This window comes from Vitis vinifera, chromosome 1 (assembly GCF_030704535.1).
Source record: "Vitis vinifera cultivar Pinot Noir 40024 chromosome 1, ASM3070453v1".
NCBI lineage: Eukaryota > Viridiplantae > Streptophyta > Magnoliopsida > Vitales > Vitaceae > Vitis > Vitis vinifera.
The window spans coordinates 10,604,035-10,629,361 of record NC_081805.1 but is presented as its reverse complement, the minus strand read 5'-3'; the positions used below and the strand labels follow the sequence as shown (position 1 = coordinate 10,629,361).

General features: G+C 33.3%; 3 protein-coding genes across 9 annotated transcripts; 2 read left to right on the top strand and 1 right to left on the bottom strand.

The window, feature by feature from the left end:
- Positions 1-36: 36 nt before the first annotated feature.
- On the top strand, positions 37-2,819 carry LOC100255369 (beta-glucuronosyltransferase GlcAT14A). The gene is made up of 4 exons (XM_002273423.4): positions 37-906; positions 1,001-1,076; positions 1,174-1,289; positions 1,914-2,819. The coding sequence occupies exons 1-4, from the start codon at positions 351-353 to the stop codon at positions 2,426-2,428; spliced, it is 1,263 nt and encodes a 420-aa protein (XP_002273459.1). The 5' UTR covers positions 37-350; the 3' UTR covers positions 2,429-2,819.
- A 42-nt stretch (positions 2,820-2,861) lies between these two features.
- Positions 2,862-9,122, bottom strand: LOC100250172 (pentatricopeptide repeat-containing protein At1g05670, mitochondrial). 7 transcript variants are annotated; one of them, XM_010654377.3, is made up of 4 exons: positions 4,454-9,122; positions 4,301-4,375; positions 3,282-3,398; positions 2,862-3,120 (listed from the first exon to the last, which is right to left on the bottom strand). In XM_010654377.3, exon 1 carries the CDS (start codon positions 8,645-8,647, stop codon positions 6,401-6,403), a length of 2,247 nt encoding a protein of 748 aa, XP_010652679.1. In that variant the 5' UTR covers positions 8,648-9,122; the 3' UTR covers positions 2,862-3,120; positions 3,282-3,398; positions 4,301-4,375; positions 4,454-6,400. The 7 variants fall into 7 exon arrangements, with proteins under 7 accessions (XP_010652679.1, XP_002268680.2, XP_010652686.1 ...); XM_002268644.5 differs by having other exon boundaries at positions 4,301-4,975; positions 6,290-9,122; XM_010654384.3 differs by having other exon boundaries at positions 4,301-4,541; positions 6,290-9,122.
- A 14,285-nt stretch (positions 9,123-23,407) lies between these two features.
- On the top strand, positions 23,408-24,958 carry LOC100255341 (wall-associated receptor kinase-like 10). Its single transcript, XM_010654399.3, has 2 exons — positions 23,408-24,401; positions 24,508-24,958. The coding sequence occupies exons 1-2, from the start codon at positions 23,546-23,548 to the stop codon at positions 24,552-24,554; spliced, it is 903 nt and encodes a 300-aa protein (XP_010652701.1). The 5' UTR covers positions 23,408-23,545; the 3' UTR covers positions 24,555-24,958.
- The last annotated feature ends 369 nt before the right edge of the window (positions 24,959-25,327 follow it).

Here is a 25,327-nt window from a genome sequence, read left to right as displayed (position 1 = left end):
TCTCATTGTTCATACTCTAATTTCATTTATTTGTATGGTATTACTTTAATCTTAACATTTTCATGATGGGTAAATAATCATGGTAGTGGATGAGTATGACTGGTAGCTCTATCTTCCTCGTCATATTGCAAAATGATTCAACTCAAGTAGCAAAAACGATGCGTTTTGGTTGAGAAATGAGGTCTTGCATTGGTCAAAAAGAGTGAATGAAGGAAGAGAACGTTTGAAGCGCTGAGCGCTGATCCATTTTCTGTAACCTGAGGCAGCTCTCTCGCTCTGTGGGTGTGAGCTCAACAAGTGAACAGTGTTGAAGAGAGAGACTGGACTCCATTGGTTGACCTGAGATAAGGATGAAGAGGGTCAAGAACCATCCCACCCATGTAAACCCCAAATGGATAATGCTCATATCCACCTGCTCCATTCTCTCGCTCATCGTCCTCTTCTTCACCACCCTCGTTTCACCTGATTCGATACCTTTCCTCACTCTCCATCGCTCCGGCTCTGCTTCCCTCTTTGTGGAGTATAAGCTCCGACCCATTTCGCCCACACCAGTCTCTCTCCCTCCGCGCCTTGCCTACCTGATCTCCGGCACCGTCGGCGACTGTGGAGCTCTCAAGCGGACACTCCAAGCTCTCTACCATCCCCACAACCTCTACATCATTCACTTGGACCTCGAATCCCCACAAATTGAACGCTCTCATCTTCGCGATTATATTCGTAACCACCCGGCTTTTTCGTCCGTCAAAAACGTGTGGATGATGGAGAAGGCCAATCTGGTGACTTACCGTGGTCCGACCATGGTGGCGAATACGCTTCATGCCGCGGCCATTCTGTTAAAGGAAGGAGGCGAGTGGGATTGGTTTATTAATCTCAGCGCTTCTGATTACCCACTCGTAACTCAAGATGGTGTGTGGGTTTTGCCCCTTCTGCAACTTTGTAGTCGAAGTTTTGAAGTTTTCTTTGTTTGATTGGCTTGTTGATTGCGTCCCTTTTTTGACAGATTTGCTGCACACCTTTTCGTATTTGCCGCGGGATCTCAACTTCGTCGATCATACGAGTAACATTGGGTGGAAGGAGTATGTGATTTTGCTTAGTTCTTTGCATTTTTTTGCGTTCGATTTCGTGATTTTCCCATGGCTTTTCAACCTAGTTTTCATTTTTCTTTTCCCCTAGATTTCAAAGGGCAAAGCCTATAATTGTTGATCCTGGGTTGTATATGACAAAGAAGAATAATGTTTTCTGGGTGAAACAGAGGCGAAGTGTCCCCACGGCCTTCAAGCTCTTTACAGGTTCGAGTGCTGGAACTCTCATATTTGCCTCTTCGCTTAAATTAACTGTGTTTTCCAGCCTACTGCTTTTAGGCTATGTTTGGCTATGGCAACTAAGCAAGGAAAGAAAAAAGATTTGGTTTTCCTAAGAAAAATATGAATGAAAATAGTTAAAAATTTATATATTTTAAAATTATTTAATTTGTAGATAATGAAGAAAAGTAAATAAAATGAATTTAAAGAAAAAAATAAAAATAATTTATTAATTTTAACTATTTTTTATTTTTTCTTTCACTTTTCTCTTCTATTTTTATTTTTTTTCCGTGAAACACATGATGTAACGAGTTTCCGTAAGTGTTGGAACCTTGTTTACTTAAACCAGAAGATAAGATTTCTTTGAATCGGAGACTTCCCTTTGAATTGTTTTAGATTGAATCCCTAATTATTCTATTGTTATCTTCTTTCCCACTTCTCTAGTCTCCTATCGTCAGAAGTTGACAAATTTAACTTTCTTGGAAAAATGAAAGAACGAGAAAAAGAACCCATTACAGTCTGTATGATGTCAACCTTTAGATTTTGAGGCACTGAGATTCAAATCAATTATTGTTGCTCGTGATATCATCCTTGTTTGGCTTCCTGTAACAGGTTCTGCTTGGGTGGCACTTTCTCGGCCTTTCATAGACTACTGCATATGGGGCTGGGACAACCTTCCCCGAACTGTCCTAATGTATTACACAAACTTTGTCTCTTCCCCAGAAGGCTACTTCCATACTGTCATCTGTAATGCCGAAGAGTTTCGGAATACCACCGTCAATAGCGACCTGCATTTCATTTCATGGGATAACCCCCCAAAGCAGCATCCCCACCTGCTCACCATCACTGACATGTCCAAGATGATTAGTAGCAATGCTCCATTTGCCAGAAAGTTCCGAAGAGATGATCCAGTTCTTGATAAGATAGATGCTGAGCTTCTGTCCCGGAGACCAGACATGCTTGTGCCGGGTGCCTGGTGCATTGGAAGCAGCTCAAATGGAACTGACCCTTGCTCGGTTGTGGGCAATCCTTCAGTCCTCAAGCCGGGCCCTGGAGCAAAAAGGTTGGAAAATCTTTTAGTCTCTCTCCTCTCCAAACAGAATTTCCGGCCAAGGCAGTGCAAGTAAAATTAGCATTCTCAGGGGAAAAACATGCCCAACTACTGGTCTCAGCTCTGATTGGAATGCAGACTATCATGATCAAATACCATATACTGAACACCTTCCAGCATAGAGGAATATAGTAAAAGTTGAAGGTGATGTATTTGTCTATCTACAGATCTTTCATGCTGTACTCACCATATAATGCATTGAAAGGTTCATATGGAGACAGGCACTGATACGAGAAAGCAGCTTCTGGGGAGAGGAAAAACAATGAAGAAAGGTCACTTGGAAACAGCTTGACATACAGTGTACAAGGGACTTGTTGTGACCATTCTCTTGGTTTAGCCATGTATATGACTTATAATTAGAGAAACAAGAACTGTCAATGCATCCATCCTCTTGGAGTTACGTGCTAGAATCAGGTCAATGCTGTATGCAGAAAATAACTAAAACCAGGAAAAAGAATCACCAACCCTCGATTTTTAACTATGATACGGCTCTTCAAGTGGACAATGATCAAACCTCTTTTACAATAATCACAACATTTCCTCTCTTCCTAAGTTGAAAGATTATCAGGTACTCCTAGTAACCATGGTGGTTGTTAAGAAGCAGCTTTTGCTCGTCTTTTTGGATTAACTTCTGAAATGCCTCTGACAGGTACCTTCGGTCTCTTCAGTGGGGGATTTCATCTCAAAATTCTTCTATATTTGCTATACCTGAATGTTTTAAAGAGAAAATTTCAGCACTTACCCTGACATCCTGCAATGTGAATCATTTCAAAATGATTTTCCTAATAAAGAAAAATAACCGAACTAGATCAATTTCACGAATAGCTGGGGTTGGAGTGGGGATGCTCTCAGGGATTATCTTAACTTACAATTTGAACGAGACTGGATGCGTTGTCATACAGGCCAAGCTTAATGTCTTTCCATCCAGAATAGGGCTCTTCCCTTTCTCCTCGGACCAGTTTCTTGAAGTTTTGTGCTAGGCAAATCTGTGAAACCATTGAGATAAAAAAGCAACAATTGCATTGACAACTTTTAACCAAGGAAACATAGCCACTTGTCACAAGCACGAAGTTCACCCTCAAAATTATGTGTTGTGCTGCACCTATAAGCCAGTCTTTTCCAACACCGACGAGATGCATAAAGCAAAAAATTTGGGGTGAACTTCATGCCTGTGATACTAGTACAGTTCAGTTTGCATTTGATACACAGCTGCCAGCACAACAAAACCTTATTTGCACAACAATTGGAAATCCCAATGGAATTGAATGAGTTCATTGATTTTACAGAGGATTATAATTGGGTGTTAGATAGCCTTTAGATTAGTCCATCGGTTCCTTTTTTTCCTTAAAACTTGTTTTAAGGCAGCAGTGATTGTGAATTTCAATAAACAAACAATTCATAATCCAAGTTGTTGATTATGTGATGCCTTCATGTTAAAGCAATGAATAACTCTTAGGCAATGTTTGGTTCCAGCAATACAAGAGAGAAAATAAAGAGGAAATCTAGAAAGAAAGAAAAGTGAAGGAAAATAAAAAATAGATTTAAAGTCAATAAATTATTTTAATATGTTACTTCAAACTCATTTAACTTATTTTAGTTCTTTTGTATAAATATTAAATAATTTAAAAATGCATAAGTTTCTAATTAATTTTAACTGTATTTGAATTTTATTTTATTTTTTTGTATTTTTTATAATAAAATTTAACAAGAGAAATCATTTTCCTTAATATTTTTTTCTTTCCTTAGTACTTTCTAGAACAAAATATAATGGACTCTCCCAATTCCATAATAAAGAACCTAAATGTACCAGAAATCAATCTGAAAGAGTAAAGGAAATGATCAAGAATTAAAATTCTCTGTAATAAATGAAGCAAGAGAGACTGCTTACCTGTTGGTAGGCATTGCAAATAAGCTAGTTTTTGCATTCCTTCATCAAGAGGTTCTGCTACCCAAGACCAAGAACCTGAACAAAATGGGCTGTTTTATTGTTCTAATCTGAGATTGGGAGGCCATGAGGAAATTCCAATTAGGCAACACCTACAAATAAGCTGGGTTGTTAAGGCATTGAGAGGATAAATGATGGATGAGAATCGGTTCTTCACATGCTTTAGTTCCCCTCATGAGAGAGCCTGCAACAAATTAAATCTTTGCTTCCTGGAATCATAGGCTTTCTGTTCAACTCCAAGTAACTCCTCAGATGAATAACAGAGAGATTACATTGAACAGCAGACGATTTCTTTTCTGTGGGAACTATTGCAAACTAAACTCTTGGAAAAACACAGTATGCTCAGTTCAGTAACCTAAATAAATATTTTAGAGTTTTAGATACACTTTAGTTGCAAGAAAAACCCCAAAATCCACTGATTCCAACTAGAATCAGAAAAAATCCTGGAAATACAGAACAATGATAAATCAATTTCCATGATTTAAACAGATGGCAGCCAGCTCCAAGGCAGGACTGGAGATTTCTGAGCAAGCTGGCATGCTACATCTGAAGCTTGTTCATCTAGTCATCTCCATCAGCCACAAGCACAGAAGAATGACTAGGATAAGGTAAGTAGTTCTGACAATCAAAACACATATTTTAGGGCTCCCAAGGAATTTCATGATTCACAAACAGGACATCAAAGATTTGCTTGTTTTCCAGTGCTCTCCTATTGATGTTAAAGCTCATTTCCTAATTTTTAAACATGCCTGCTCTAACATTGATAGAATTTTTAACTAATAGTACATGGTGAAATAATTCTAACTAAAAATAACAAATAAAAAGGTGATATAATGTTTAACTAATGATGAAAGGTGTAAGATAAGAAACCAAAAAATGCTACATTGTGCTTAGAATTGGCCATGTTATTTTTTGCAACTTCTTATTGGGGGTGATTGTTATTCTATAGCTCTTTTCCACCAGATAGGCAGGCTATTTATTATTCTGTTGTTTTGTTTGTTACCTTTTAATGAGTTTTATATTTATCTTTTCATGAATATACAATTAATTAGGAAATGGTTGGGTTCTAAAACTTTTCGATGTATTTTATTCCATTTATAAATGCATCATGATAAAAATAGACAGAAAGACAAATGGAAGTCCTTTGGATTCTTTATTTTATATTTTATCAACTTCAACCAATTCTATTTTTATGGCACAACGGATACTACAGATTTGAATGAGTATACAGTTAATTAAGGCACCGATCGGTATAAATTATTCTTTCTTTCAGATACTGTATGAAATAGAAATATAAATTTTTTTGACAAAATCACATATTGTTTTTCTTATTTTGTTCTTAGTAAAGATTTTGTGTGATTTTTAATTTTACATCTCTATGCTTTTTATTATTATTATTTTTATAAAGGAAGTATCATCTAGACAATAAATAGACTGATAATGAATAGTAACAATTTGTTTTGCTCTCAGTAAAGTCTTTGACATCCAACTATAACAATGAGTAGCCTGCTAGTTTTTGAATGGCAGTTCCAAGATATGTTAAATTATTTTTCATTCAATCATTAGACTTTTCAACTTTAATTAATAATGGAAGACGATAATGCCTATGGTGGTTTGTATTTTTCTTCTACTCTCCCTGAAATCAATCTGTGTCACAAAATCATCTTAGGTCAATTATTAATCAGTAGAAGAAAATAGACATGAAGATTGCTGTCATAAAATATGGAAGCATAACATCTAAATACCAAACCATTCTACCCACCAATCTCATAGTTACTTGATGCCTTTATACAAGTAATGTATAACAATTTCATGCCTACCATGACATTCACTGATAAAAATTACTATACACCAAAGTAGCTTCTAAATTCTAAGCAATTGCAAAGAACCAGATTGAAGGGCAATATAAAGAAGCCAAAGAAAAACCATTACCATGATTACGAATTGATGAGGCCAGTTTGTGCAAGGAGCCCACCATCCAACCTATGCACATGCAAACCAAACATTTCTATCCACCATAATCCTATCATAGATAAAACCAAGTTATGTGTTCTTAGTTTGGATGTCACCCACAAGACATTTCTCTATTGCTTCATCACAAAGCTCAAGAGTCAACTCCATTTTCCCTTCATCATAATTTATATCAGCAAATATGTTATATATTTCCCTATCTGCAACCAGGCCTTCTCTTCTCATTTGCTCAAACAGTTCCCTTGCCTCCAAAAATTTCTTCCTCTTGTAAAAACCCTTGATGAGAGCATTGTAGGAACTAACTGTGAGATTAAATCCCTTCCCAACCATGTCTCTGTGTAAAAACCATGCCTCTTTCATATTCCTTGCTTTACAATGCCCTTTTATCAAAATGTTATAGGTGTTGCCATCAGGCACCACTCCTTTGGCACACATTCCTCTATAAATTTCAGTTGTGGCACGCATGTTATTTCTAATGCAGTACTGTTTTATAAGAGAATTGTAGGTGGTGGCATTTGGCATAATACCCTTCTCCAGCATCCATTTTAGTAGCTTCTCACCATCTTCTAGCATCCCTGACATACAAAACCCATTCATTAGCACATTGAATGTAACAACTGTGGGTTGAAGCTCTCTATCCAGCATCTGACGCAGGAGCTCATGGGCCCTAACCATCTCTCTTGACTTGCAATAAGCATCCATTAGAGTAGTATAAGTAACAGCATCAGGATGGAACCCCGCCACTTCCATATCTTTCATTAGCTTTACTGCTTGATCTATATTTCCTGCTTTACAGAGACCATTAACAAGTGAGTTGTAAGTGTAGATATTCAGTTCAAGACCCTTTCTGCACATCTCATGAAGAAGCTCATTTGCTGTATCAACCTCCCCACATTTGCAAAGACCATCAGCCAGTGCAGTGTAAGTGACAATATTTGGGGTCAGTCCCATCTGAAGCATTTGGTTGTGAAGGGAAAAGGCTTCTTTCATCTTCCCTTCTTTGCAATAACCATCAATAAGTGCTGTGTAGGTAACTTCATCTGGTTCCAACCGCTTGCAGACCATTTCATGGAAGAGCTTATCTGCTTCCATCACCCTTCCTGTTTGACATAGTCCACATATAACAGCAGTATATGTTATAAAGTCAGGACTAATTTTTCGCTTCTGCATTTCATCAAACAGCCTATATGCCGATGAGACATTCCCAAGCTTGCAGAAACCATCAATTAATGTTGTGTAGATGACACCATCTGGGGCAATTCCCTCACTAATCATCTCCCTAAGGACCCTTTCTGCTTCTGCTACTTTACCAGTCTTACACAGAAGAAGGATTACGCCATTGTAAGTATATGGGTTTGGCTTCAATCCTTTTATTTGCATTTCCTCTATGAGCTTCAAAACCCTTTGGAGCTCCCCAACTTGACAATATCCATTAATTACAGTACTATAACTTATAACATCAGGTATACAGCCTCTCAGCTCCATTTGCAAGAGAAGCTGGTGAGCTTCTACCACTCTCCCTAATTGACAAAGAGAATGTGTTATAATATTATATGATGCAGTATTCCAACATACACCCACTTCAGGAAATTCCACGAAAACCTTTAAAGCAATTTTGATCCCGTCAAGATCCTCTGATAAATGAGAAATAAATAAATTACAAGAGTCAACAGAGATGAGCAACCCATAATTCAGCATCTTATCAAAAAGTTTTCTTGCTTCATCGAGCATCCCAGCTTCAACAAGGACCTGAAAGAAAATATCAAAGACACGGGGGTCTGAACCCCAGTCCTTGTAAGTGTATATCAACTGCTCAACAAAATGACCAAAAGAAACACCAACATCCAAATTGGGATTGACCCAAAAATCCTGGATGAGCTTGCGAGCCATTTTCAGATCCTTTGAAGCCGTTGCTATTTGAGCAACAATGCAACGTGCTTCCAGTGATGGGTCTCTGCGTAGGCAGGCCCACTCAAAGAAACTTAAAACCAATCTGTAATCATTCTTAATGTTCATAAGAACCCAAATGAGGTGATCAGCCCGGAATTTGGATTCATAGGGCTTTAGAACACGACGGAGAGGCTCAGAGCGGCGTTGCTTAATTGCAATGGAAATACGATGAACCAGTTCAGAATCTTGAATGATAGGTTTCTTTGGGGAATAATCAGGAAAATTTCTGGTGGTAGAATCAAAGGAAGAAAGTTTTTCACTAAAGCATCTTCTAAAGAAGGATAAACGATTGAGAGCAGGATCCAAGTGGGAATGATAAGAGAAGACTTGAAAACAATGTCGTGAAAAGGAGATAACATGCCTCTTCATCTTTGTTAGAAGGACCCATTAAAACAGGTTTTGAGAACCCGTCGTGGAAGTGCAGGACCCTTACATGTAGAAAAAGGGGGGATTTTTTGGGAATCAAACATCTCCTAAATTCTTTAGGAAGGATTGCGAGCAGAACCCAAGTCAAAATGATATGACAAAATTTCAAAACAATGTTGCCAGAAGGAGATGACATTTCACTTCACGGGTGCTAGAAGGAACCATTTTGAGACTCGGTCTTGGAATGCGACGACTGTCTTCCGGTAGAAAAACTAAGGGATAAAAGCTTCTTCATCGCCCATGACCTGCACAAGGAATATGAAATTCCTTCTTTGTAACAACTATTCACACCCGTTCATCCGATTCGGACTTCATAGAACCGTAGTTCTCAAGAGCATTATACCAAACACCTTTTAGGCAACACCCATAGGGCTTTCGGTTGTTCTCAAAATGTTTTCGATAACAGTGTTCTGTTGTCGAGTACAGTGTTGTGTTTTTCGAACAAAAATCCATAAAAACATATTAATTACAAACTATTTTTTATTTACCATTTTTAATAATAATATTTTTATAATAACATATTGGGCTTATTTTCTATTATTTTTATTTATTTTTTATATAAAATAATTAAAATTAAAATACTTAGACATAAATATTATTTTAAAAACATATTTAAAAATATTAAAAACGTATTAAAAATATTTTAAATTTTCGAACAAATTTTTACATTATAAAACATCAGAGTAATTTTTAAAAATTATTCTTAAAAATTATTGTAGAAAAAAGCTACGGAACAAACTCATAATCTCTAAAAAGTGAAAACGCAAATTCAATAAAATAATTTAAAACATAAATATGAATATTTACCAACAATATTATAATATTATAATTTTCTTCCTTTTTTCAATAATTTTATATTTTATATTAAAAAATGATTATTTAATAGATTAAAATATGCCCAATTGACCTTATTAAAATGACTAATAGAGTAAATAAAATAAATAATAATAAACAAATATAATTTAATTATCCAATTATTTTTTTGTGTAAAAAATCAAAACAAGAAACCACAATGAGTCCATTCCTTTATTAATTATAGACATGCTATATTTTTCTTATTGTACTACTAAAACAACTAATAGACAAAAAAGAAAAAGAAAAAAGGATTATTTTTATTATTTTTCACTTCAAGAGAAACATGCACCAATGATTTAAGCTACAAAGAAGGGAGGTTGCTGGTGGGGAGAAACATTGTTTGTTTGGTTGCTATTAATACTATACTCTTACAAAACCTGGGAAATGTCACACCAGTGGAGGAATTTTCAAAGCTAGATTAGTGAAAAAAGGTGTTTGGTTCTGCCTTAATGAATTATGATTAAAAGGTGCACTTGACCGTTATTAAGCCAATGATGGAATTTGGAAGATAATTCCACGTGTATTAAAAAAAATGTGGTACAAAAAGACATTTTTGAAAATTAGATGGTTTAGTCATACTTCATATTTTGGTTTATGAATGTTTATAATTACAAAACTAGTGTAGAGTGATACAATAGTAATAAAAAAATTAATGATGTAACAACCTACATCAAATCATGTAGATATTATATGCTCATACTTGATTAAAAAGAGCTCATACTGACCTAGCCCCATAAATCTTCCCACATTGTATTGTAATGGCCCACACCCAACCCTTGTAGATGTTATATGCTTTAGGTTTAAAGAGTTTTTACTACTTTAAAACGCGTCTACATGATTAAGAAGAGTTCACACTTATATAGCGTTAGAAACTTTCTCCTCTATCCGATATGGGATATTACAAACACTCCCATGTAAACACAATGTTTTTATTATGTCCCACAATATTGCGAGATCAAACAAACAGACACTCCTCGTGGAGCCAAACAAACCCTCACATCAAAGGTCAGGGGTCGACTTTGATACTATTTATAATGACTCATATCTAACTATGTAAATATTGTCAACTCTAGGTTCAAATAGGTCATCACAGCTTTAAAATGCTTTTACTTAGTTAAAAGGAACTCATACTTTCCTTAAGAACTTTCTCTTATATCTGATGCGTGATATTACAATTATCCTACGATGCAAACATAACGTCCTCGTTGTGTTCCACGGAATTGCATGGTCAAATAGATAAACATCTCTAACAGGGCTAAACAAACCCTCACACCTAGTCAATGATCGATTTTGATACCATTTTGTAATGACCTGCTTCTAATCATGTAGATATTATTCGCTTTGAGCTCAAAATTCCTAGGGTTATATAAGTATGGGCTCCATTTAAACATCCCTGATGAGACTAAACAAACCCTCATATTGGGTTTAGAGATTAACTCTAATACCATTTGTAATGACTCACACCCAACCATATAGATATTTTACATTCTACTTGGTTAAGAGAAATTCATACTTATATAATCCTAGGAACTTTGGGCTTAGAACGAATAATATTTACATGGTTGAGAACAGTTCACTACAAAATAGTATTAAAACAGATCCCCAACTAGGGTTTGTTTAGCCCCATTAAGGATATTTGTTTGTTTGGTCTCGTAATTTCGTGCGATACAATGAGAACATTGTGTTTACATGAAAGGATGATTGTGATATCCCACAATGAGTACATATGAGCTTCTCTTAACCAAGTAAACACATTTTAAAGTCAAATGTTTACATAATTGGGTGCGGGGTGATTACAAATGACATATTGGTTGTTATGTATAATGAAGAGATAAGTCACAAAATAATATTTATTCATTAATGATAAATAAAAATTATCATATATAATAAAGTATATAATAAAATATACATGTGACAAAATAAAAGTGGTCACATGATAGAACTCCTTTAAATAAAATCGAGACACATATCAGATAGGCCTAATATTAGAGAAATACAAATTGTTTTCAAATTATATAAAAAAAATGAAGAATTTTGATAATTAAGATGCACTTATCAAAAATAAAATAAAATTTGTGAATTTGATAATTAAAAAGATAAGTATGAATTTTCATTGACAATGGATTTAAATGTATCCAAAATTCTTAGGTATGAATTTTAATTAGAAAAATAATATTTTAAGGATCAAAACTATTCAAATATGTATAAAAATATACATAACTATTAGTTTTAAGCCTTGTTTGAGTCAAGAGGTCATCTCAAAGCTTGAAGAACTCTTCAATCATTTGTCTTTGGTCTTCTATCTAAGTCCGAAAATTTGAAGATTCTTCAAGTCTGAATTTCAAGAGTCAAAGATTCTTCAATATCAAGTTAAAGATTCAATGATTCTTCAATAAAAGGTTCTTTCATAGGTGAAATATGATTTTTAGTGAGAGTATCAAAACTTGTATTGGCGACTAGTCGTTGCCATTAAAACCCTTATATCAATTGAAGGTGTCTCTTGAAGAGACACCTTTAGTATAAATTTGATTTTTGTGGAATTGTGAAAGGGAACTCTTCAACCATTTGTCTTTGGTCTTCTATCAAAGTCTGAAAATTTGAAGGTTTTTCAAGTCTGAATTTCAAGATTCAAAGATTCTTTAATATCAAGTTAAAGATTCAATGAGTCTTCAAGAAAAGGTTTTTTCATAAGTGAAATATGATTTTTAGTGAGAGAATCATAACTTGTATTGGCGGCTAGCCATTGACATTAAAACCCTTATACCAAATTAATAATATTATTTTTCAAATATTTTCTTAATTTTTTTAAACATTATGAGAGTTTTCCTACTGTCATAAATATGTATAATGCAGGTATATATTGCTAAAAACTTAAAAATGTCCAACCTATGAAGGCTTACTTCAAGAGAAATGTACATTAAGCATTTAAGCTACTATGGAGAAGTGAGACTCTAGGTGGAAAGAAACCATTGTTTGTTTGGTTGCTTGCAATACCATACTCTTGTAAAACTTGAAATATGTCGCACTAGTAGATTAATTTCCAAAGCTAGATTAGTGAAAACGGTGTTTGGTTCAGTTCTAATGAATTATGATTAAAAGACATTTAACCGCAATTAAGTCAATGATGGAATTTGGAAGATAATTTCATATGTATTCAAAATAACATACCTGAAAAAACGACATTTTTAAAAATCAGATGGTTAAGACTGAATTATGGTTTATAAATGTTCATAATTTTATAAGAGTAGTATAGAGTGATAAAAATTGATGATTTATGACTATCATGTATAATGAAGGAGTCACAAAATGATAATTATTCACTAACGATAAAATAAAAATTATCACTTGTAATAGAGTATATAATAAAAGATAAACGTGACAATAAAAAAGTGTTCATATGGCATAACTCCTTCACATTAATTTTTTTTTAAGTAAAACCATAAAACGTGTAAATAAGAGTGCAAATAAGTAGAGAGTAGAGAGAAGAGAAATGTAAACTCTTTTTATAATGATTTAGTAATCCATCTATGTCCACTCTCCTTGGTCTTTTAACATAATGAGGTTCCCATTATCCAAGGCTTGAAACCCAAGCCTTCAAGCTTTATAATTAGATTCATCAACTCGAATGACACTATAATTGCTTCAAGTTTTCCTCCAAATTGAAATCTATTTCACTCAAGAAAGAATAGGTAGATGAAGTTTTAATGCTCTCAATCATAGTATAAATATAACTCACAATACATAAGAACACTAGAATGGATTTGAAGGGTGCACTAAAGGAATTTGTAAATTTGAATTCAATGCACTTAAATGAAAAGCTTTGAAAGAGAAAAAGTAGTTGTATATCTAATCAATGCAAATATTATCTGGTCAATAAATATAGTAAGACTCTTCAATTTATAGAAAATAACCTCGAGAACCTAAACCAACACAAAAAGGTCTAGACTTATCGAGTTTCAATTCAACTTGTTGACTAGTCGTTAGTGCATTTAATGCTCTATAGGTGATTGTTTAAGATTTTAAACTTCAACCAACCCTCAATCAGTCAAAAACTAGCTATTAGAAGAAAGAGAAATTTTTAAGTAGGCTTGACCAGCTCTCAGTTAGAAGAGCTTAATCGGTTGAGTTGGTTCCTTAACTACTTCAATTGATTCAAGGTAACCTTAATCGATTGCATCGAAAAATGGCTAAAATGTTTCCTGTTTTGGTTTTTAACTTCTAGTAACTTGTGTATGTCTTCTTAAAACTTTTATAAGTCAGTTTTGAAAAAATTGAATCTAAGGTTTTGAGATAAAATGCATATTCACCCACTTTAACAATAAAAAGTTATTTTTAAGCTTAGGTAAGGATGAATGAAAACTAGTTTTGAAGTGCATAAAATTATTTAGACTTAAATGCACCAATGGAACCCGCCTTACAATATTTCCTAGACACCTTAAGTCTTCAAAATGATTCATTTCTTCATGTCTTTTGAATTTCTTATAAGAATGATTGAACTTTCTTTGAAACTTATCATTAAAACTTGAAAATTTCACTTGATTTAAACCTGTTAATGTATTTAACCTTGTTTTGTAATCATTAATGCATAATAAGGAAAACCTTTATGCTAACATGGACAATGTTAGTTTTTTTTTTCTTTGATGTTAGTTTTTACTTATATGTATTATGGATGATGTATTGAGAAATTGAAGATGAAAGCATGAGTTAAGAGTAGACGATATTTCAAGAAACTAGAACATATAATCATAGATTAATTGTTTCATTATTTATTTATTTTATCTTTTAATCATCTCAACATAATTGCAATCAATAATTTGTTTTACTTCAAATGGTTACCAAGGTGGCATTTGTTTATTTTTGCTTTTTGCTGAAAACAATTTGATTTCAGAATTTAGGTTGTTTGTTTTTCTTGTTTTTTATTACTTATTACTGAATTTTTAAATTTTTTTTCGCTAAATAAAAAAAACAAGCTTTTTAAACCTCCCCCAAATCACAATTGCAACTCTATGCCAATGCCCAACCCTAGCCCATCCATTGTAGCTCTTTAGTCTCAATTGCAATCGGTGATCCCCAACCCTTACCTCACCCCTGTGTAGCTCATTGGTTCCATGACCATCACCAAGCTTTCTCAAGGTAATTTCTTCCTCATTTTCTCTCTCTCTATCTAGGTTTCAGCTTTCGTTCTTGCTCTTTCTTAGCAATGGAGTTAAACCATAGGTAGAATGGTTGTTTTTTGTTTGGAAATGGTTTATTAATATCTTCTCTGGTACGATTCTTTATGATTCCCATGCTAATGATTTATTTTGGGGTTTTGTGGAGAATTTTGATTTTGTGGGAGTGAGTTTGATGGATTTACATGTTCAACAAATTTTGTAGAAGTGCTCATGGGTTTTATGGAAGCATTTGTGTGATTCAGTTTTGGCTTTGAGGAACCATTTGTGTGATTCTGTGAGCTATATTTTGTTTGTTTTGGCTGTTTATTGTTGCCCCTGTACTGTGTCATTCACTTGTCCAATGAGCAAAGTGAAGCTCTATCATTCACTTGTACTTGTTGTTGGAGGAAATAATAATATCAAAATGATAAATTTTAACCAATTTTTAAACAATAATATGCATTTTCTAAATGTATGTTATTGCTTGATTTGACTCTGTGTTCTTGTTTCTTGTTGTTTTGCATTGAAATTATTCACTCCCTCTGAAAACCTTCTGCCAAATAAACAAGACCAAAAAAGAATCACATAGAGAAAGTTTGACAAATTTTGCAATCTCAAAACAACTTGGATGTTCCAATTTCATAAGAGAGTGATAATTTCTATGGCATAACCAAGTTACAACAAAGTACGGTTCTTATATCAGATGAACAAAAAAAATGAACAAACTCATTCCTTACCAGAATCCTTCCCAACAACCCTAGAAAGGTGACCTGGGGCCCTACAGTGACATGGAAATATTAGATTTTTTTTTCATATATATATATATATATATATTTTTTTTTTCTTGTTCATGAGGGGAAAAATGTTTTGATAGTGGTTTCTTTCTTTCTTTTTTTAATACTATAAAACAAGGAAAATTATATATAAGGAAATGCTATAGATGGAAAATATTTGAGTAGACATCAAGTAATGGTTGGAGTTTAGGTGGGAATAGTAGAAAATTCTTTTCATAGGTAACACGGGTGTAGTAGAATTGAAGGTCAACAGAAACCCAAATAGAGCATCCACTAATAACCCAATTCAGTCCCAACCCAGGATGCTCATTTCCCAAATCCAAGGAAAAAAAAATGTAAATTCAGGTGTTTTGTTTACAGATCAATTGGGGGACCAATTATTTAACCTACCATAAACCATTATTTGAACCAAAGAACCAGATGGACAAGTATAATTTTTTGGTTGGCAATGCACTACATATTGCATGTTAAGCAAATCCTAGCCTCTCAATTTCAAAGATTTCAGTAGCAGTGCCTAGCATAAATGGACCATCTCTAAAGAGGCCAGAAAATAAACCATAGTAAAAAAATCCAATTAACAAATGGTGCATGGATGATGTGCTATACCTTAGCTAGCATTTTGGCTCATGGCCTCAATACTAGCTCAATGCAATCCAACAATAAATTTGGGTTCAGCACAGTCAACAAGTCAACAACTATGAATCAATAGAGAAAATGAAATACCTTTGGATATTTATGAATGAAAAATTTGAGATAGTCCAGTTGCTCTGCACAGATTGACTTGAGCTTATGATTCCATGGCCCGGGCTTTAGATGGTTCTCAATTATAGATGAAAGGGTTGAGTTTTCATTTATTTTGTAATAAAATTAAATGAATAAAAAAACAATAAAATTTGATAGAGTACTAATGCGATTTTGTTCTTAAAAGGTTTGATGGTCTTGTTTATTTGGCAGAAGGTTTTTAGAGTGATAATGCGATTTTGTTCTTTGTTGGGATTCTTCGTGTTATCGTATTTATGGTTATAGAAAATAACATTATTAAATTGGCGGATTTTTTTCTTCCTTTCTTGAATTCAATACTAGCATATGGATTTTTTTTCTTAAGTCAAACATACTGGAAATTTACTTCTCACTATTTTGCTAGATGTGCTTCTAATATTAACATTCGAACATTATATTTTTTTGTGGTTTTTGATGACCCTCTGCAATGATTTTTTTTCCTTTGTTTTTATGTTTTTCAATTTTCATTTTTTTAATGATATTAACATGGAATATAACCTATAACCTCCTTCATTCCTACCACAACCCTTATAAATTAATAACTTGTTTTTAAAATAGGCTTAACTACTTTGTGCGCTTTGATGTAGGTCACTACCCTTCTAAATTTTGCCTGAGTATTTCAAATGGGTGAGGTTAGGTTTCTTGCTTCTTTGATTCAAAACAAACCTTAATGGGTTTTTGTACTTTTTCTTTTATGGAAAATGAAGTTCATTTAAAATTTAAATATATCTTATTATATTGTAAAACATTGCTATGTTTTAGGTATGGCAGTTCTAGACCCAATTTGAATTTTGCACTATACACAACCATTATTTAATCTAACAACAAGACTGTAGGAGGTTTATTTCATTTCACAAACAACTCAGGCCAATTCTTTCACACACACACACCTCTCTCTCTTTCTCACACTCCTCTCACAACTGCAGCTCTCTCGGGTCATAGAGCAGATTTCAGTTGGGATTAACCCAACTCATTTGGTGTTGGTTTGTTAACCAACTACTAGATGGAGGTGGCAATGATTTTAGAAATGAAAAAAAAAAAAAATTATGCTTCCTACCTTTCCTACCTTCTTCTCTGTGCATGTCCATATTTGGGTTCTTTAGAAAAAATCATCTTAAGGGACTTTGGATAGTTTTTATAAACTGTCTTTACGGGTTGTTGGCATAATTTGTGTTTTAATGTTTCTTGTGCTTGATGAATTCATTCTCTACATAGAATGGTTACATGTGAATGGATTAATATTTGTTGTCTATTCTTCCATCATCCAAACTATATATTTATTATCTCTAATTTAATGCTACTATTTGAATTTAATTTTCAAGTCCACACACTAGATATGTGTGCAAAATGCCACTAGACATTTTTTTAAAAAAAAAAATTGAAAATTAATCATTAATGTTGGTTGGTTTTTTGTATAGTAATAAGTCAAAATGTTGAGATTAGTAGGGCAAATTGCACTAACCCCATCCAAAGAAAGCACTTTATTGATCTTTGTCTTCAAGAGGCAAACAAAGGCTTTAGATCAGGTGGAGGTTTAAAGTCTAGTGTTTGGCCTCGAATTGCTGAAGAGTTGGAGAAGTTATTTGGAAAACGCTATACTTCAAAACAACTTAAGAATGGGTGGGATTACATGAAAAGACAATATCTCATTTGGAGTAAAATGATGATTATGACATGACATGGTTACAACTCTATAACCAAAACTTTTGATTGGCAACTGAAAAATGGGAAGAATATCTACAGGTAGTTTTCTTATGGATTTGAGTGAATTTTAAAAATAATTGTCTTATATATGTATGCATGACTAATTTGTTGTTCATTTTGTAAAATAGAAATATCCAGAAACTAAACAATTTCGTTTTAAACCATTAGCAAATGTGGAAGAATTAGAGGCATTGTTTGGAGGAGTATTAGCTACTAGGTCTAAAAATTGGAGCTTTGGAGGAGTGATAGTTTCTGGGGCTAAGGAATCATCAACACATTCTACATCTATGCCTAGAGAAACTTCAATTAGTTTAGAAGAAGATGAGAATTGGCCAAGAAATACTAATGATGAAATAGAAGGTTCTAAGAAAAAACATAACAAAGGAAAGAAAAAGCAAACTCAAGAAGAAATTAATAGAATAATGAATGTGTTGGAGAATTTTGAAGGACCCTCAATCAAAGAATGCATGAAGATTTTGAAGAGGCTCTTGACTTATGATGATCCATTATACTATGTAGAAATTAATGTGTTTTGCAAGAAGAAAGAGTATAAAGAGGTGTGGGTGGAGATGGAAAGTGACAAAGAGCGAATGGGATGGATTCAGAGCTTGCGAAAAAAACTTTTTAAATATTTGTTTTAGATTTGTGGAATGCATATGGTATATGGCTTATATAGTGCTTGTAATTTGGTACATTTGGTTTGTTTGTTTTAGATATTTGATACATTTAAACTTTTCCAATTATAAGACTTTCTCTCTACATTTTATGGATATTTGTTACTCATACATTATTATAACTATTTGATTATATTGTTATGCTTATTTCATAACTATTGTTTTTTTTTATAATAGATATTCTTATGGAAGTGACAAGAGTTTAAAAAAAAAGATTAGTTGTGTTGTTGCTCCAATTATTAAGTGACTCATCCATTAATAAGGAACGAGTCTCTACATCATCATTTACAGGTTCACTTTTCATTTAAGAACTTTGAAATGGTTCATCTAGCACATGTTATGAACTAATGCAGATGCAAAAACATGGATTTATTTCTCTATGTCACATGTTTCAAGAAAAAGGATGGCTTGTTGACATTAAACATTTGAATGTTGAAGAGAAAATGGTCATGTTTCTTATGACTATTAGTCATAGTCTACGAAATTGATTGATCAACACTCAAGTCAAACAATTAAAAAATACTTCCATGAGGTTTTAGTGGTCTGATTACTACTCAAAAAGAGCATATTATAGATAATAATTTTCATAAGTTTCACATCTTTTGAGTAGTAATTATGCCTAAGACACTCAATTAACGTGTTGTTTCCCTTGCAAGAGTTACTAACAAGTTTTATGAAGTTTTGAAGTCATTTCAATGTATCATTTTGATAAATTGGTGACAAAAGAGATGAATCAAATTGAAGATAACAAATAAAGTTCATGAAAATCCAAATGCATAATGAAAGAAGTAATGCAATTGGTTTGAATCGGGATGTGAAGTTGATTTGAAGGTGGTTGAGGTGGATTCAAAAGAAAGAAATGAGATAAATGACAAAAAGAAGTTGAAAAATTATGTATTTCCATTTTGCATGATCATGTGAAAGTTTCGCACAGACATGCGAAATGGACCAGAAGACAATTTCTGTTGCGGCTTAGAGGGAAATCTAAAAGCTGATTTCGCATGACCATGCAAAAATTTACCACAATCATGCGAAATGCTCCAAGAAGGCAAAATTGGTGCTGATGCATTTTTGACTTCGCACAATCGTGCGAAATTGCCAAATCTTGTGCGAAATGGACATTTTATTACTAAACTCTAGATTTCTTGGTGAAGAACCTCCGAAAGACCTCTTAGATGATGTCAAGTGTCCACTTGATCTTGGCCTATAAATAGAAACTCGATTTACTCATTTAAGAAGACTTTTAGACATTTTCTAATTGTAGAATTTTCCAAATTTCCTCTTTCTGTAAAATTTTCTACTTTCCTTCATTTTCTCTCATTTTCTCACTAGCCAAACATACCTTGTGAGACCAAATCTCCAAGTATGAGTGGCTAAATCTCGTTTTTCTCGGAGGAAAGACGATCTAGAGGCAAGATCTATAGTGAATTAAAGAAATAAGCTTGAATTAAAAAGGTAATTTGATCCAATTGATTGATTAATTGAATTGTAGGGATTTTTCTTTTCAAATTATCTTAGATGATTTCTACAATGCAAGCTAGATAGATTCATTAAATTCTTAAATCTAGATTTGGTGAGATTGAATAGTTGCATTGTAAGAATCATTGAAAGATAATTTAAGATGAATTGAATATATGATTTGAATTGATCTCTTGGATTAAATGACTTAATTTGAAGATAAATTAGATTTAGACTTAAAGCTAAATAAAAAATCAGTTTAGATGAAAATTTAGGTTTTTAATCTAACTTGATGAAAATTAGATCTCAATATCTATTCACCATGGAAATTGTTTTCTAGAAAATCCTAATTCCAAGAATTTCATCTCCTATTAATTTTCTTCTATTTTACATTTTATTTTTCTTCTCAATTTGAAATCATTGTTATTTTAAACTTTTATCATGAATTGTCAAACCATTTTCATTTTATCTCAATCATTTCTTCTCCTTTCATTCAAGCCTTAATTACCGAGAATAATCAATCCTAGTGGACAACACATAAAAACCACTATACTACAGTAGTTTGTACTAAAACCACTTTTTGATTGGGTACAAGTTGCTTTAGAATAGCGAATTGGGCTATAAATTGTGTTTTGATGCGATAAACGACGAAAATTCAAGCGATCATGACCATGGTGAATTTATCAAAAGAGATTATTACTCCTCCATCATTCAATGATAGTTCAAATGGTATCTCCAATCGTCGGCTAAGACAAAATTTTAAGGTATATTCTTTTTTATTTCTAATTATTCATATCATATTTATATTATTCTCATATAAAAATAATTATTTATATTTTAAAGAATTATTACCATGTAGGATGTTGTTGGTGCAATTGATGGAACTCTTATCCATACATGCATTCCTACTAACCAACAAGTACCTCATCGAGGTCGTGGGAAAGGAGAATGTTTTCAAAATGTTATATTAGTTTGTGATTTTGACATGATATTTAGGTTCGTTGTTGTTGGATGGGAAGGAACAACTCATGATTCAAGAGTCTTCATAGAAACTATCTGTAACCTGCAACATAATTTTCCAGTACCCCCAATCATATAAACATTTTATTTTCATTTTATTTAATATAATTTGTATTTATTCATTATAATAATCAACTCAATCTTTTTTTTTTTTCCAGAAAAATATTATTTAGTAGATGCAACATACACACACACACTCAAGGTTTTATGGCACCATATTGTGTACGCTATTGGTTGAGTGATTTTCGTAGTGGTGGTAAAACTGTAGGAAAAGAGGAGATGTTCAACCAATGCCATGCAAGATTAAGAAATGTCATTGAACGTATTTTTGGTGTTGTTAAGGAGCGTTTCCCAATATTGAAGAGAATGGCACCTTATTCGTTTACTACTCAAACAAAAATTGTCATGACATCCTTCTCTATTCACAATTTTCTTCGACAAATCTCAGTTGCGAATAGATTATTTTCTAAATATGACAATGAAGTGGAATTGGAAAGTGATAATGCAAATCAAAATCAAAACTCAACTACAAGCAATTTTTTTGCAACATCTGATCAAGAATTCATGCAACAATTCCAATACCAAATCACAAACGAACTCTTTCAAGTATTTAATTAACTTGTCATTTTTAGTTTTTTACCTTTGTAAGAAATGCAATGTTTAGATATTAGCATAAAATGTGACGTCTTTGGATATTTGAAAATATGTACTTAAATTGTTATGTTTTTTCTTTAATTTGATTTAGGTTTTATCAATCCATTATTTTTCAGATTATTAAGTTTAAATATTTTATTTTAATTATGTAAAAAATAAAATATATTAATTATTTTTTGTAAGGATAATAATGATAAATTATTTATTATAACAATTTTATTATTTTGAAATTTTTAGAAATACGTTAAATTATATTTTTTTAATACATTAAAATATTAAGATATTGGTTTTTAGTATATATAAAAAAAAAACAAATAGCTTAATACTTAATACTATTAAGCATTATTTAGTATTAAGTTAAATATAAATTCTATTTAGAATTAAGCCAAAAAAACAAACATAACCTAAGTCTCATTATGTTTAAAATTTTCATTGTGTTACAATGAATGTATAAGAAAGTCTTATTATTGAGGATTAAGCTTAAAATAAAAGTAGGCTTTATGCTTTGAGCTTATTGTAATGGGCTATAATATCTTATACAAAAACTTCATTTAATGTAATCCAAATTGAATGGCATTTGGGCTCAAAAATGAAATGAATCCACTTTAAAACTTTATTAGGCCCAAGGCCCAGAATGAGCTTTGTTGTTGGGCCAAAACCAATACAAAAAAAACATAGGCAAATTGGCATCAAATGGTTTGGTTTAGTTTTTCAATGAAATTATGGTTGGTTGGGTAAAAACTACATCTAAACTGATTATGCCCCTAGTAAGGAAAAATGTTGTGTTTTGGGTGGCTTATGCATCCTGTTTATGGCTAGTGTGGCAGCGAGGAAAAAAAAAAATGTTGTGGTGGTCGAGGGAAGAAAGAAATAAGAATCATAATAATGACTTAATATCAAAGTAAAAATAATAATAAATTAAGAATAATAGAGTTATTGGAGTTTGTTATATATCATTGATTGAAAATTGTTTTATCCAACACTAAGTGGAACTTTAAGGCTACCCACCAAGTGCAAGTCTCATCATTTTAGCATATTGTCAAGTCCCAATAATTGGACGCTTATCAATAACCCAAGGCCAAATATTTATGCAATTCTGTTAAATATGAATTGATTATGTATTGAAAATTATGTTTTTTTTTTTTGTAAGTTTTCCTCAAAAAATGGTAAGAAAATGAAAAATAGGTTTTATTTTAATAAATTAATTTTATATATTTTTTCAAACTCATTTCACTAATATTTAATAATTTAAAATATACAAATTTTTAATTCATAAAACTAATTTCTTTCATATATTTTTTTAAGAATAAAAAATAGTCAAAATATCTTTTTCTAAAACTATGAAAATAAAATAAAATAAAATTTCAGTCCACTTGAATCATAAAAAGTAAAAACCATAACAAAAATTCAACACGTTTTCTTCTGTCCCACTCAACTTACCTTGCAGCCAAAGCTAAAGAAATCTTAAAATCTCATAAAGTGCATTTCTTAGTTGAAAAGGAAGTGATATGAAGGAGAGGAGTTATGAAACAAAGGCATCCAGTAATAGGAAAAGGCATTACGAATATCAATCTAAAGTTACCTGTAGCCCAGCCTAACACCGAAAGCAACAAAACCCATCCCCATATAAACAACAGCACATTGTCCTCTCTCTTACCCTCACCCTCTCCTACTTCCAAGAGGGAAGACTCAACACTTGGCTCCTTCCACAATATATTAATTCCACATCTTTCACATCTTTCTCTGAGAATGAAGCCCAAATGCCTTTCCATCACTTTCCTCTGCATTTCTCTCATCTTACTCCCTACCCTGATTTTATCCCAGTCTTGCCAAAGAACGTGTGGCAATCAACACCTCAAATATCCTTTTGGCAGTGGCCCTGGTTGCGGTGATCCACGCTTCCAGCCATATGTAACTTGTAGCCAAGAAAAGCTCACCTTTATAACCCACACGGGCTATTACACCATCACCAACATAGATTACAACTCTCAAGTTTTGTGTATCACAGATCCATCCATGTCCACTTGCTCTTGTGCACAGCCAAGCAAAGGCTTTGGCCTAGATTGGAATGCTCCATTCAGTTTTCATGACGGCAATGTCTTTGCTCTACTTGACTGCTCAATTACTTCATCACCTATTTACAAACCAGACGGCCTCTATGGTGGTGGAAACAGCACCCTGGTCCCTTTATGTGATAGCGAGGGTGCACCCATTTGCAGTCTCCTCTATTCTTGCAGACCAATCATCGTGCTCAACATCCCAATCTCCACATGCTGTGTTTACACGCCAGTTGATCTTGGGCCCTCATTTGAAATGGATTTGCAGAAGTTAAAGTGCACTTCATATTCCGGGTTTTATAGTTATAATGGCCAGGATTCTAACCCACAGAGTTGGAAATATGGAGTGGCACTAAAATATAAGTTCAGTATCAATAACGACTATCCGGGCGCATGTGCTGACTGCGAGAAGAGTAATGGAGTTTGTGGGTATACTGGAGATTATAATTCATTCATCTGCAACTGTCCTGGTGGGGTGAACACTACAGGGAATTGTTTCTTCTCGGCATATTGGAACAACGGTTTGAGGCCTCTTCCATGGCAAACGGGTACCAATCACATATCAACCTATACACATACATTCTAGATTTTTTCAAGTCCTCGATGTTTGGTTTAGCTTCTAACATTAATTGGATTATCTTGGTGTTGTTGCAGGAATTTGGCTGATCTATTATCTGGCATTGATGGTTTGGATCTCGTAGATTGTGAAGATCATGGGCTGGGGCCCCCACGTGGGAACCAGATTACAACACCTAGAGGGTCGACTTCTTCTAGGTGAGATCTCTCCAGTTTGAATGGGCAAAACTCTTCAAGGCTACCATTATGTCAAGGTAAATTATGAGGAATGAGAATACTATTAAAGATGGAAGAGATGTTCAAAAGACCAGTACTGCAGTTTCATCTTTTGTTCATTTTTATTTCTTTATGTTGCAGTGTAGACTTTAGGAGTGAAGTCCTTTTTGTTGGTGTCAAAAGTGAATATGGCCACGACAGGGCAATCAAGAGAAATAATTTTACTTTCCTGTAGAAACATGGGCGTATTGTAGAAACTTTTCCAAAATCACACAATTTTGATTGTGCATGCTAGGGCAGATTGTTTGACTGATATTGGAGGAAGGTAACAGGACTTGGCAATTAACCAGACTAGATTAAACATGAGTAATGCTAATGGAATTTCCCCCAAGATTGCAATGCATGAAATGTCATTTATTTGGAGAAAAAAAATGTTGAAAATACAATATTGAATCTGTATAAGATACAATTAGGAGTAGCTTGTAGACACGCAAAAAACTCTATTAGTTTCCATTAAACATTGCTTTATGTGGGTATCAGCGGAGTCAAAAACTGTAATCCAGCTTGGAAAGTAGAAGTAAAATCTTTTAAGCTAGCCCAAAGGAATTGATTGTAAGGATAAAGATGACCAGTAAACTTTTTTGTGATGGAATATGGTTCCTTCTCTTTTCTTTTGAGCTCT